This window comes from Mandrillus leucophaeus, unplaced genomic scaffold, assembly GCF_000951045.1.
Source record: "Mandrillus leucophaeus isolate KB7577 unplaced genomic scaffold, Mleu.le_1.0 Scaffold1889, whole genome shotgun sequence".
Lineage (NCBI taxonomy): Eukaryota > Metazoa > Chordata > Mammalia > Primates > Cercopithecidae > Mandrillus > Mandrillus leucophaeus.
This window is the reverse complement of record NW_012101908.1, coordinates 22,164-36,647: the sequence shown is the minus strand read 5'-3', so window position 1 is coordinate 36,647 and position 14,484 is coordinate 22,164. Positions and strand designations below refer to the sequence as shown.

The following is a 14,484-nucleotide window of genomic DNA, read 5'->3' as shown; positions in this document are numbered from 1 at the left end:
TGGTGGGCAGGGAATATGTGGAGGGTCCCAGCATGTGGGGAGCCAGAGCCCAGAGCTGGTCTTTAACTCCCAAGAGGGATCCACCCAGGTTCCCAAAGTGAGACCTGTCAAAGGCTGGTGGGAAGCCAGGCATCATCCACTGTCCCATGTAACACAACACAACTATGTTGAATGAACTGGGTTTTTCCAAGTGTCTGCAGGATGCAACCCAAGTGCACTGCCTTGAATATTAGCTAGAAAGGGGAGCCATTCTTATCCATCTTTGCTTTCCCCAAAACTGGAATAAATTTGTCACTTAAGATGTATTGGGGGATGGATGGTGTGGATGAATGGATAAATGGGCATTATGGACAGAGTGACAGACAGACAGCTGAATTAATAAGTTAATGAGAGAATGCATTAACTCACCTGCAACCGTCTGGTTCCAAGTCTGCAAAAGGCACTGACTGTCATTATTATCATCATCATTACAGCTAATTATATCGATTCCAACTACCTCCACCACCATCATTTTGTGGCTGCAATGTACTAACTTGGCACATACTTTCTCATTTAATTCCCATAACATCCCCACAAGGCAGGCAATGCTATCCTTGTTTCACAAAGCATAAGTAATTGGGACGAGATTCCATAGCAGTGAGGACACCTAGCCAAGGTTTAAACCTAGGTCTGATTGGTTCCAAAGCCTTGCCCCAAATTAAGTTGCAACAAAAATTTGACCCCTGTCCACGAGTTGCTGATAGTGGAGGTCACATAAGTTAGATAAATGTACTGGACTGAGTTCCTCCAGGACAGGAACTATTTCTTCTCTAGTTTGGTAGTCTCAGCACCCTGGACAGTGCCTGGCACATGGACTTGTTTGTTGAGTGAGTGGAGGAATGAATGAATACTGGGTTGTGTCAGCCTTTTCCCCAAAGCGGGGCAGGCTCCCTGAATCACTCACATCACCCTCCACTTGCCCTCACAGTACACCAAGTGGAAGTTCACCAATAGCCCCACGTTCCTGGAGGTGCTGGAGGAGTTCCCATCCCTGTGGGTGTCTGCTGGCTTCCTGCTCTCCCAGCTCCCCATTCTGAAGCCCATGTTCTACTCCATGAGCTCCTGCCTGGATCACACGCCCACAAAGATCCACCTGACTGTGGCTGTGGTGATGTCCCACACCCGAGGAGAGCCCAGGAAGGAGGCTCTGGAGCATTCGTGCTCCCCCTCTTATTGGGCATGTGTTCATCAACTCAGCTTCAGCTCCCTCATCAGTTCAAGGAGGGAGGCAACACCCACACCCCAGAGTTGTTTATGGTAATAGGAGGTGTGTGGGAGCGATCTCTAGGAACCAGGCACTAAACCAAGCCTTCTGCGTGTATATGATCAGTTACTATGTGGAGTAGGTACTGTGTGCATTTTACAGGTGGCACAGAAAGTCACACTGTTAGTAAGTGGAGAGCTGAGATTCAGACCTGGGTAGTCCAACTGCTGAGTCCAAGCCTTCACCACTCCACTGTCCCACTATTCTGGCGACAATTTAATGAGATCAGACGTGGAGAGCACCCAACCCTTGGTGGGAGGCCAGTGGTCCTCAGTCTTCCTGATCGTGCAGCCTGAACGCAGGGGAGATTCTGCATTGATTGTTCATTCCCTCACTGAGCTCATTTAGTGACGGTTTATTTCAAACCTCCCCATGTTCAGTACCAGGGTGGGTGGGGAAATACAGCAGACATCAGCCCTGCCCTCAGGGAGCATCTAGAGGCAGCAGTGGAGAGATAGGCATAGAAATAATTACATGATTCTCATTGTGCTGAAGCCAAGAAGGAAAGGTCAGGGTCACCGAGGGAAGTGAAGTGGGCCGGGGTGGCAGGGGACCGGTTTATGCTGCCACATAGCGGGAGGCCAGGTGGTCTTGTCCAGGTGGTCTCGGCTCCACCACTGGCCTCTGCCCCCTGCCCTGCCCTCTGTAACTGAGAGTTGCCTGGGTTGGCAAAGCTGGGAGCTGCCCACACTTCTGAGTCCTCTGTCCTCTAGGAAGCAAAAACACGGTGTCTAAAAACTGGCCAGAGACTGTTTGCCCTGCTAGAGAACACCCACCCAGACCAGGAGAGGAGAGGCCGACATGTCCTGTGAGAGCAAGATTCAATCCCGAGGAAAACCAGGGGGACCTCTGCAGTTGGTGGGAGGCCTTCTTCAAGTGCTGGGCCACTGTAAAGGGAACAGAACCCAGAGAGACCTCCTGGGTTTCTACAAGCCCAGGAGGGGCCACTGAGGAGGAAAGCGAGGCGCCAGAGCAGGCTGAAATGCGCGGAGCTCATCCACCACCCAGGGTTTCTGCCAGCAAGGGCCATGCTCATGAGCGCACACAGCAGTGGCCACCCCAGGGGTCACTTCATGCTGCTGTCAGTGGAGCTCAGAGGTGAGCTGCGGGTGTTCCTGGAGAAAGTCTTTGGAAGGAGCACTGGAGTAGGAGTCAGGGAACCTGAGCTGTCCACCTGATTCCGCCACGACCTGAGTGACCTTGTCCAAGTCACTTTTCCTCTCCGGGACTCGGTTTCCGCATTGGCAGAAGGAGCAGCTTGCAGCCTCTCTAAGTCCCTTTCAACCTTCCTCAGCTCTGCGCTCTCAGAGGGTGGCGCTCAGAGCCAGGAGGACAAACAGCTGCTCATTGAGTCCTGAGAGTGCCTGAGTGGGGGCGTCCAAGGAGGCCGTGGTGTGGGCGGAGCAGCTGGCACGGTTTGCGCATGGGCAGTGGGGGACGTTGGTCACTTTGTGTTATCGTTGCGGATGGCCAGGGTCCCCTGCACCGCGGCGTCTGCAGCACATGGCTCAACAGCCTGAAGCCCCGAGACCCAGTGCCCTGCTTCATACGAAAGTAAGCACCGCTTCCGCTCTGTCCCTTGTGGGGCCGCCGATCCCTGGGGATTCCGGGAGGAAAGGGAGGGATCTGAGGTTTTGGTGCCCCTCGGGGCCCCTTGGCTTATAAAGAAGACACTGGGGTCACACCGCTGTGGCTGTCTCTAGCAGGGACAGCGATGACAGCAGTGATGGAGGGGCCCAGAGTCCAGTGAGCTTGGCCCTTTTTCAGAAGGACCTGGGGGAGGTGCTGGTGGCCGGACAGAGGTGAAGCAGCCTGCAGGACGTGGGAAATCAAATAGCAGCTGCTTGTCCTCTCCACCAGCTCACGACCAGCCCCCCACAGGCCCAGCTCCCCAGCCATCCTGTGTGTGTATGGGCCCGGGGTGTCCGAGGACTAGCCCCCTCTTCTCCTGTCTTCTTCAGCTCCCCGAGCACCCCTCCCATCCTTGCATCCTGGTCAGGCCTGGACAGACATCGCCCCCTTCCGCAGTTTCTGGCAGCAGCGGCTCCATGACTCCCAGCACAAGGCTGGAGGCTTCCCAGGTGGGAGGGGCACCAGGCGGCAGTGCCTGCCTAGAAGCAGAACTGCAGCCCCACAAACGGTTCCTGTACGTCTCTGAAGGGAAGGACTCCCAAGTTTGCCTCCCTGTGCGGGCCTCTGTGGGTGAGAGCGGCCACCGTCCGGTCTCCGGCATTGGAGCCGGGGCTCCCTCTCCCGGGAGTGGAGGTAATGGGAAAGTCCCTGCTTTTGACCTCTGATAGGCTGAGGGAATTCTACATCCGCACTTTCAGTTGTGTGACTATGGATGAGTGATCTGAATGCCTTGGCCCTCAGTTTCCTCATCTGTAAAATGGGGCTAATGCTATTAATTAGCTAGGATACTTGTGGAAGTGAAGTGAGAATTCCAGTTGGACTTGACGCTCTGGCGCCCTCTGGTGGCCAACTTGGTAACAACAACCCGGGACTCCTGGTAGTAGTGCCGGGAGGCCGCAGGACCCTGGTCTTCTGGTGCTGTCGCCCAGATGAGGACCGCCACCTACCGCGAGGAGATGCTGGAGATGACCCAGAAGCGGGTGCTGCATGCGGTGCACACGTCTATTCCCGCCTGCCTGGCAAGCCCAAGGTAAATGCAGCCTAAAAGCAGGTGAAGCATTACACGCACAGGCTCCAGGGTGAGCCCTGGGTCCACAAGGGCCTCTCGCCTCCCTGAGCCTTCAGCTCCTGAGCTCTAAAATGCAGGTAGTTCACAACCATCAGAGTGATGCTGTGAAGAGCGTTACGCCCTGTCATACAGCATAAGCAACAGGCCCGGAGAGGTCCAGGACTAACCTAGGTCACACGCGAGTTAACCCCAGAGCCCAGTCTGCTGAAGTCCCCAGCAGGCCCCCGGGACACACAACTGCCCGGGGAGAGGTGATCCAGGCTGGCTATGCTCAAGCCCAGAAAGGCTGGAGGGCAGCCGATGCTTCCACCACGTCCCTCAGACGGGCTTTGCTGCCCCCAGGGCCTCTTTGTCTCCTAAGCCTGGGGTGTCAGAACAGACTCTCAGCCCTCACACATTTGTCCCATCAGGGCACCTCTCGGGTCCAGTGCTCTGTGCCCAATGCTGGGGCCAGTGGGCAGCCCGTGTGGAGTAGGAGGAGAGAGTCCCCAACTGACTCCTGGACCTTCTCACTGGGAAGCCCAGGATCCGTACCCTGCAGAGACCTGATGGACAGTCTGCATTGAGAGGCTACCTTTTCTGGAGTACAGACAGAGCCCTGGGTAGGGGGACTGCCTTTATTGATGCCTCTTTGAAGCATGGCAAATTCAGGGACAGTCTGGGAGCCCCACTGCATGGTCAGCTCCTCGAGGGCAGGACTGTGTCCAGCATTTATCTCTCTACTCCCAGCCCAGCCCCCTGGGCATCTGTGCTCCTCCTCATCCTGAGCCTGGCCCCGTGCAAGGTCCTGGCTGGGAGGGGACTCACTCCACAGCCCTGAGTGCCCTCTCCCCGCCTCCCTGAGGCCAGCAGGCCTGTCTGCAAGCCTTGTCCCCAGCAGCTGGGGACTGGACCCACCACTTCCTCTGGTTTCAGGTCTATGTTCAGGACATCCTGCGGCAGCAGCTGGCCAGCGAGGTGCTCCGTGTGCTCCATGAGGAGCCGGGCCACCTCTATGTTTGTGGGGATGTGCGCATGGCCTGGGATGTGGCCCACACCCTGAAGCAGCTGGTGGCTGCCAAGCTGAACTTGAATGAGGAGCAGGTCGAGGACTATTTCTTTCAGCTCAAGGTATAGTAATGGGTGTGTGGGCTGAGGGTGTTGGCCAAGGGCACAGGCCACTGGAGCCAGGACCAGGGGTGGCCGGTAGACCCAGGGGAGTCAGGCCCAGAAAAGTTCTGGACCCCAAGAGAATCTTAGCAGTGGCTGAGATCTGAGCTGGGTGGGCTGTCAGAAGGCCCCGCTGCACATCCTGGACTGGTCGCAGCTTTGGGAAGTCGGGTGAATGGGTTCCATTTTGCCGTCTGTGGAATGGGGGCAGGAGAGTCTCCTTGGCCTCTCCCCAAACCCCCTTTCAGAAAGTATCTGTGTGGCCAAAGCAAGGCTGTGAACACAGGGGAGAGCAAGGCTGCCCCCGTCAGCCTCGTGTGAACCTCACACTTCTTATTCACACCCAGGCCGGCGTCTGCTCACCCTCATCCCCGCGGCAGCAAGGGCCTGCATTTCACTGATGAAGATAATAGTGATATTTATCAAGGGTTTCCACGGGGCCAAGTGCTTGCCAGGGATTTTCATGTGGCATTTCATTCAGTCCTGCCGAGGACTTTATGAGGGAGGCACCCTGCTTTTCAGAGGGAAGGGGGCCTACGGGGTCCACAGCAGTGAGAGCCTAGAGTTCAGTCTGCCTCTCTGTGGTTCCAAAGCCTGTGACTGTCACTTCCATACTCTCCCTAAGACACATTCATATGTTCAACTGAACATTTATTGAGCACCTACTGTGTGCTAGGGAGAGACCAGTAAATGAATCAGGCAAAAATTCTTTACATTCTTCTGGGGCTGACAAACCCAAAAGAAAGAGGTGTAGTGCTTCAGAGAAAAACAGCAGGAAACAGCCCAGGAAACGCTGGGGAGTGTAATTTTAAATAGGGATTTTAAATAGTATAATTTTAAATAGGCCAGGGAAGGCAGAGCTGGAAGGCGGCGTCTGAGAATAAACCTGAGATAGCGAGGAGGAGCCCCGTGGATACTGAAGGAAACACTCGGGGCTGTTCTGGAGGGGGCAGCAGGTACAAAGGCCCAGGGGTGGGAGTTAAGCTGGCGTGTTGGAAGGACAGTGAGGAGATAACAGGCATTTCCCCAAATGGGTTGAATGGGTCAGTAGATATTTGGCATCAAAAAGGTTCCAAGGTCGAATAGCCTGGGACATGCTTAGTTAAGCCAAGGCAAGCACGTTGCTTTACTACAAGGCTTCTGGGGGGCTTCAACGTGCTGCTGTGCGTCGGGACCCTTCAAGGCTGGGAGCAAAGCAAGGACGTAGCGTTTCCCAAATGTATTTATCTCAGAGCTCACACTTCCTGGAGCGTCTTGGGTGGGGGGTGAGCGCTGGGCAGGGCATGGGAATGCCAAGTAAAGCTTTGGAGATGGTTAGAGGGCCGGCTCCAGAGCAGGTGCTGAGTGGGTTTAGGCTCTAAACCAGATTCCAGCACAATCTAAGTATGACAGTTGGGAAGACAGATGGCTCATGAAGGTCCATGTGACAGGGAAGCTGGGCAGCCCCAGGGGCTCATCCCAGCCTGGACTTGACACGTTGGTCTCTGTTTCCACCTAAGAGAGCCAGAAGTGCTTTCATGAGGATACCTTTGGTGCTGTATTTACCTACAAGCGGACCAGGCGGCAGTGCAGCCCAGGAGCCTGGAGATGTCAGCCCTCTGACGGCCCACAGGAGGGGTTAAAGCTGCCGGCACAGAACTTAACCAAGGAGCCAGCTCTGCATTATCTGAGGTCACAGGGCCTGGGGAGCTGGAGGAAAGTGGTATCCCCCAGCCTCACATCTTATTTTTTCACTTCGTTCCCCATCAAGCCCTTTACTTGACCTCCTACCAAGTAGCACCCTGGATTGATCGGAGCCTCCTCTCTCAAGCTGGGGCCTCCCTGGTCCCTTGGAGACGAAATCTTCGATGCTAGACCTGGCAAGTGGGTGAAAGATGGAACCCGCTGCTGAGTGCACCACTTCAAGTGACCACCAGGTGGTGCTGTTGCGGCACTGTGTGTTTAACTACCTTGTGTACAGTTATTTATGCCTCTGTTTAAAAAACTAACACCCTAGTCTGTTCCCAACGGCTACTTGGGTCTTCCCTGTATGGTTCCTTGATGGAGATATTTATATGATGGAATTTTACTTTAATCACACTGTATGTGTGTGTGTGGGGTGGGATGTTTTGTAGGGAACGTGGCCCTGAGTTATATAGAGTGGGGAGCTGGTGGATGTCACAGCCTGAACAGATCCCCCATAGAGGGACACCCCAGGCAGGCCATGGCTCCTCTGAAATGGCTGCCAGGTGTGACAGCAGCAGATGGAGCTTCGTGCTTGTCCAAAGACCTGTGGTAGGGCATGGGGCACAGGCCTGTCTCCCACATGAAGGATTTGACACGGGGTCTGGCGAGGGCGGGATTCTCGCGTGAGGCCAGCGCTTCAGGGAAGGCCTTGAGCTTCTTCTTAGATCCTTCCTTAGAAAGCGTTTTGCTCTGGGGCCACCTGTCCCATGTGAATTTGTCTCATATGGATGTGACCCCTGGGAAGGCAGCATGTCCAGGCAAGTGTGAGCCACTGCATCCTCTTCCAAGGGACTGGGGACCCTCCTGGGTTTGGAGCTAGCCAAGGAAGGCTTCTTAAGAGACTGAGCCCCATTTCCTTGTCCTGGTCAGAACCAATGAAGGAGCTCAGCAGGGGCCACTGGGGTCCTGGCAACACATGGCTCCCAGCTCGGGTTTGGTGTCTGCCTCCTGGCCGCCCTGGCCGACTTTGCCCCTGTCTCTTCCCTCCCATTTCTAGCAGCAGAGTTTCAGGTGGCAGGAGAAGGTGCATTACCAACCTCAGACTCCAGAAAAGCTCTGTGCCCTGCGCAACAGCTGTGTGTCTCAGCAACACGGCCAGGAGTCCACTCCTGTACCAGGGCTTCCCAGGTTTGTTTTTTTGTTGTTGTTGTGCTGTGTTTTGTTTTGTTTTGTTTTAATTTTGAGACAGAGTTTCGCCCTTGTCACTCAGGCTGGAGTGCAATGGCGCATTATCTATTGGCTCAATGCAACATCTGCCTCCTGGGTTCAAGCAATTCTCCAGCCTCAGCTTCCTGAGTAGCTGAGATTACAGGTGCCTGCCACCACGTCCGGCTAATTTTTTTTATTTTTTATTTTTACTAGAGACAGGGTTTTGTCACGTTAGCCAGTCTGGTCGCGAACTCCTGACCTCAGGTGATCTGCCTGAGGTGAGCTTCACACGACACCCTGGGGTGTTGTGAAAATGAAGACTCTGATCTCTTAGGTAGGTGTGTGTGGAGGGGGCGGGGGTGCACAGGATGCCGCGTTTCCAGCAAGCTCCCAGTTGCTGCTGGTGCCACCGCTCCGAAGACTACACTGGGGCCTGAGGAACTGAATTCTTGCTGGGTTGAGCAGGATGTGTTGGCATCACATGGACATGGAGCTGGGTTGTCTGGTGGTGGCCCAGTGGCTGGCAGAACCCCACACATGGACACAGAACCACTTTTCCCACACAAGCCCTAACCCCTAATGCCAGGGAGACCCACAATGGAACACACACCCAGACGGTGCTTTGGATCGGCTTCTCCTGACACCCCTTCCCCAAGCCACCTCCTCCCACTGGGACGCCAGGTCTGAGGAGCCAGCTCTGGCCCTGCTGTGGCCCTCACAGGCTCTGCCCCAGCCTCTCTCCCATCTTGGAGGCCTGGGGCTGTTTCCTGGGGTCCCCCATGACCACCTTTCCTGTGTCCGAGACTCCTGCCCAAAAGGCTAGAGCCCCAGCCTGCTTTCTCCAACACCCTCTGGGAGGAGGTGGGAGGTCAGGACCCCCTGCCCAAAGGGAGTCCATGCTCTCCCGTCCCACTCCTTTCAGCAGCACCCCTGCCCGATTCCACAGACTCCAAAATGTCTCCAAATGAATTAAAGCAGCCACAGTCAACCCACATGAATGTGCCAACAAGCATTTTCATTTCTTTATTTTAAGGACACTGGGAAAGGAGCCAGTCCCCTGAAGAGTCCAGTCCCCTGAACTCCGGTCAGTTGGTGGAGGCCAGTGGGATGCCATCAGGCCTGCTTTCCAGGAGGGGGTGAAGGGTTGGTGCAGGGTGCAAGGTGAGAGTGAGGTTAAAGGTCAGAGAGGAGGGGCTGAGGAGGCCACCTCCCACCAGGAGTGGACAGCTGGTGGCTTGGGACTGGGGTGGAGCCGCGTGGGGGATGGGAGGGGACTGAGCATGGGCCTTCATCTTCACTGCCCACTCCTCCCTCTCCCTGGCTGTGCCCGCCTCCTGGGGTGGTAGGATTTGGGCAGCTGGAGCCCCAGGTGCTGCCGCGGCTGAGGAAGGCAATCCCGGTCAGCTGCCTTCTCTGTTCCAGGGTGGCCGTAGCCAGAAGCAGGACCAGACAAGGACATGGCCTCTGCATTAAAGCCCAGATCCCAGGGAGGGTTGGAAAGGCTGGGCCTGGGACGTGGGGATGATGAGAAGACCCAGACTGCGCCCCACCCCAGCCCCGGCCCCAGGGCCAGGGAGCCGCCTATGTCTGCACGTGGGTCAGCTGGATGTCGCCCCCCACTTCCAGTTTGTTGATGGCGGACAGGTTCCTCAGGCGATGGTAATATTCAAACAGGTGCTGACCATCCACGGCCACCTTGAGGCAGTGCGCGTCACACAAGATCCACACCTGTGCAGAGATCATGCCGTTTGCACTACACTTGGGAAGTCCTCCACTCACACTGCAGCCTCCTGTCTCCCTCCCTCCTTCCCTCCCTCCCTCCTTCCCTCCTCAGACGTTAATAAGCCCCTCATCTGCGCTCCATCCCCACTGAGCGACGACGCTTCACTAAACAGGCTGTGCGTGCTCCTTCCCTTGTACTGTTCCCTGGCCTACAATACTGTTCCCACCCCATCAGGGACGGGAGCGGTGGCCTGTGGTGTCTGCATCCCTCGGGCCCAGCACACAGGAGTGCTCCGGGCCTGGGCTCCTGCAGCATCAGCCTCCTAACTTGTCTTTTCCACCCCATTGCCTTCTCCATGAGGCAGTCAGGGTACAAATGTTAAAACCTCCTTTCCTTCGCAATAGCTAACACTCCTATCACACACGCCATGTGCCAGGCACTGTCCTACGCATGCTACAGATACTGTCTCATTCCATTCTTACAACTCTAGGAGACTCATATGATTATCAACTCCATTTTGTAGATGAGGAAAGTGAAACACAGAGTAGTTAAGTCACTTGCCCGAGGTCACACAGCTGTCCACAAATCAAAGAATGTTGCTCCCTGGCTTGAAACACTCTTGTGTGGCTTTTCACTGTGTTAAAATCCAAGCTCCTTTCCATGGCTGCAAAGCCCTACATCAGCCATTTTCAACTCTGATTGCAGAGTATAATCACTTAAGGCATATTTTTAAAATGCGAATGCCCAGCTGACCGCCTCGCTGGCCTGGGCTGGGGCCCCAGCACTGATATTTCCTTTGTAAGCTCCCTGGGTGGTTTGAATGTGTAGTCAGGGCGGACACGCCTGCCTGCTGTTCCTGGACAGGCCACACCCGTGCCTCTGCACGTTGGCCCTCGCTGCCCCTCCCAGGCTGTCTCTATCTCATCGCTCTGTTTTGCTTTGTGCGTGGCACTGTCGTTATCTGTGACAATCTGTCCATGCTTTACTTTCCTTGTTCCTTCGCCACCTAAACTGTAAACTCCCTGGAGGCAGGACCCGGTCTGCCTGCTTCATGACTGCGCCCCCAGCACGCGGGCTGCTTCCTGCACAAAGCGGGCCACAGGAAAATCATTGTTGAATGAATAAGTGAAGAAATGAAAAACACCTCCTTCTTGGATCTGATTTGACACTTACTGGCTGTGTGACCGCAAGCAAGTAACCTGCACTTGTGAGTTTCTTTCCTCATCTGAAAAAGCAGATTCCAACACTTCCTTCATGCAGGAAAATAATGATAATAATAATAATTTGTTGGCCACCTTCTCTTCTTCTGGGTCCTCATCCCAGAGGCATCTGCCCCCATCCTGTTCAAGGCACCCCAGACCTCCTTTACCCCTCCCCCTGTGCACCCGTAGGAGCCTCTCCGAGCTCCAGACTGCGGTGCCTCACCGAGAAGCTCTGGCCTCGGACGAAGGGCATTTTTCGGGGCAGACTTCGCTCCTCAGACCCCCAACAGTTGTTGATCTGGGTGTTGCGGACCACAGCGTTCTCATCAAAACGGGGGTTCAGGTGGAAGGCGATGTGGCTCCCAGAGCACAGGTTGATGTGGAACCTGGGGTGGGTGGCCCACCTGAAGCTTTGTCCTCTGAGTTCTGAGCCCCATTTCCTCCCCATCATCTGCAGCCTGCCCGAAGCCAGGGGAATGGCTGGAATGACCTTGAAGGACTCTCTCTTCCCAGAGGTCACTGGACCCCTTGCCTTACCTCTGAGCACTGGGCAGGACAGTGCCCGTCAGGATGATGGACTTGGATGGATACAGTCCTCCCGGAATGGTGGTGACAAAAGGCACTGGCTGTGGGAAGAAGGGGGACAGAGCAGCCAGTGGCAGCCAGGGCAGCCGCCACACGGAAGGGGAGGACTGTACCAGTTCCCATGACTCTGGGCTGTCAGCTGAGAAGAAGCCCGTGACAGCTTTACTTGGTTCCGTAAAAGCCAAAGGAACTTTCCAGTGCTCCTCAAATTCATGGGCTTAGATTAGTGTCACGAAAGGAACTTTGGCCAAACACAACAAGACTCGTGGAGTGAAAAGGGAGGGCCATGCAATGTGCTCACATTGACATGACAGTTTTAAGGTTGAAAGCTCCTCTCTACAGTCTTCTAATTCACTGGGATGCTTTGAAGCCCTTCAGCTTACCAAAGGACCGCTTTTCATTTTGCAAGGCCAGTGGATACCCCTGCAGTGGCTCTTCACCCCCAGCCTGCCCACCACAAACAGAACCTCTGCCCTCCCTGAGAAGCCACTTACATAGGCGGGGTGGGGGTACATCATAGGTGGGAGGGCAGGAGTCTGTTGAAAAGAAACCAGGAAATTCAATGGGAGAGCGCATGTGTGCACGAGCACTCACCCACGTGCACTCACGCATTCCAGAGGGGCCTCCACTGTGAGGCTGATCTCGTGAGGCTTTGGCCCTTGGACTCTCCCGTCCACCTCCCTTTTCATGTTAGCCTTCCTGGAACTTCCTGCCGTGTTCCCGGACCCCACCACGGTCACCTGCCCCTCAACCCCTCCACAGGCAGCCCCACTAATTCTAAGCCTCCGGCCTGATTTATACCATCAGGAGAACAGCTTAAGCCTGTGATCTGTAGTGACATCCCGGGGACGCAGGATGCAGGGCCAGGAGCCTCACATTCGGGTGCTGGGGCCACTGCACTCCCCACTTGGTGACAGGTGGACCAGTTTCCCTCCCGGTCTCTAGGGGACCTGCCTTTTCCACCAATGGATAAATCCTGCTTCTTCCAGAATCTCTGCTGTCCCAAGAACAGCTTTAGCCACATGTCACCTGTGCCAAGGACTCAGCCCCAGATGTCCCCATCCTCCTTGCTAAACTGCTTTCTTCCTGACTCTAGGTCTCTAGGGAGTTTAGTTCTTGGTGAAGGAGGACATTGTCCAGCTGTGAACTGGCCAGAACTTGTAGACTTACAGAGAACATCTGTCCAGGGGCGCTCTGCACCGTGTGGATGACTGTCTGGGTCTAGAGGAAAGAAACCAGTTCTCACTCAGGCTCTCCCATGTGAAGGCCACCAGCTCCCACCAGAGGGCGCCACACGGCAGGCACCTCCAGGGGGCGTAATCAGCCCAATGGCCCCACAGACCCCACAGAGGGTGGGTCCAGCTGTTTCTTCTCTCAAGGGGATGAGGGAGGGCAAAGGTTAGAACCCTGGAGAAGACAGATGGGGACGCTGGTGGCTCTGGCCCATCTTTCCTCTCAGGGAAACGTCTCTCAGCCTAGCCTCCCTTTGCAGGTGGGAGAAGGGAATGTGGGTCACGGTCTTCCGTGGCTGCCCACAGGCTGGCAACTCAGGTTGTTTCATCACGGCCAGCCAACCACATCCAACCCCCCACCTCGCCAGGCCGGGCAGACGGTCAAGGGCCTGGCCTCTGCCCTCCCCACTCCCAATGGGAGAGGCCCAATGCCTGGCCCCGCCTCCTCCATGAGCCCAGAAGAGCCAAAATGAAGAGGATCCAAAAAGAAAGCAAGAGACTTACAATGGGAGCCAGGTTGGCAGGCCACACGCCGGGAGGCTGGAGGGGTGAGGAGAGTCAGAACGGTGGTTATCGCGGGCACCACAGAACGGGAAGAGACGATGGCAGAACTCCAGGGAGTCTCTTGTGCTCAGAAATGCCTCCCCAGACACACCCGGCTCCCTCTTTCTCCCAAGCAAGCCTTCCTGAGCCCCTGGCCCCCAGATTTTTACCCCCAGGTGCACAGGGCTTTGGGGTTGGGGGGAGGGTATCCCCATTGATTCCTCTCCAGAGAGAGGAGGCTGGGTTTGCTGGAGTCCTCACTGCTTTCTGTAGCTCCCACAGCCAAGAGCGTTACTTTCAGTGCCATATTTCACCCGTAAGGTGAGAAGGGGTATTTGTTGAAGGCCTGCTGTGGGTCGATTCCTGGGCTTCAGTGCTTTCCAATGAGGGAAGCAGCCTCAGCTCCTGTGTCCCTGGCGAGGCAATGAGGCTCAGAAAGATTAAGCAACTTGCCCAAGCTCGCCGAGGTGGAAGGGACCAAATCCAAAACGGCAGCCAGTTCTGTCTGACTGTATCCAGCACACTTTCTGTCACCCCCAGGGTCAGGGCCAGGGCCAAAGTTGGGCTGCCCTGCAAAAGTTCCCTGGGGCTCAACCAGTACTGAAGTCAGCGTGGCAGGAGGCAGGTGCCCTGTCTGTACCGTGATGGGCCATAGGAGGACTGTGTAGACAAAGCGCCCCTCCTCCCAGTCCCCACTGCTTGAGTGGCCAGAGGAAGGGCTGCTCGCCTCCTTATCCTGGATCCTGCCCCACCCAGTAGACTGTTCTTGCCCTGGCTGGTATCCCATTCTCCCTGGCTGTGAGAACCACATTCCACATTCATTCATTCACTGAGCCCCTACTGAGTGCCAGGCACTCTGCAAATGAATAAGCCACGGTCCTAGCCCTCTGGGGCCTCATGGGCATAGGGAGATGGGGGTGGAGTGACGGGGACAGACACACAAACACAGTTACAATGGGGTGCTGTGAACTGGCATGGCACAGATATGTACAGACTCCATGGCGACATGGCGGGAGTGTCCAACAATATTCTGGGCAGGGAGGACTCCCAGAGGAGAGACACTTAGGCAGAGCATGGAAGGGCAATTAGGCGTGTGCTGGGGACAGGCTGGCAGAGGGTGCTTCCGGGACCAGGGACAGCATATGCAAAAGCATGGTGGCCCGAGAGGGCCT

At 55.7% G+C, this 14,484-nt stretch overlaps 1 protein-coding gene and 1 pseudogene across 1 annotated transcript in view; one reads left to right on the top strand and one right to left on the bottom strand.

The window, feature by feature from the left end:
* The window catches only part of LOC105538267, a 17,715-nt pseudogene extending 10,496 nt beyond the window's left edge, over window positions 1-7,219 (top strand).
* Window positions 7,220-9,023: 1,804 nt separating this feature from the next.
* LOC105538266 (galectin-9-like) overlaps window positions 9,024-14,484 on the bottom strand; it is a 23,918-nt gene continuing 18,457 nt past the window's right edge. Inside the window, exons 4-9 of the mRNA XM_011978071.1 lie at window positions 13,274-13,327; window positions 12,708-12,758; window positions 12,032-12,073; window positions 11,490-11,578; window positions 11,176-11,338; window positions 9,024-9,755 (exon numbers count right to left, since the gene is read on the bottom strand). Of these exons, the coding sequence (XP_011833461.1) occupies window positions 9,609-9,755; window positions 11,176-11,338; window positions 11,490-11,578; window positions 12,032-12,073; window positions 12,708-12,758; window positions 13,274-13,327 (546 nt within the window). The 3' untranslated portion in view covers window positions 9,024-9,608. The remainder of the gene's footprint in view (window positions 9,756-11,175; window positions 11,339-11,489; window positions 11,579-12,031; window positions 12,074-12,707; window positions 12,759-13,273; window positions 13,328-14,484) is intronic.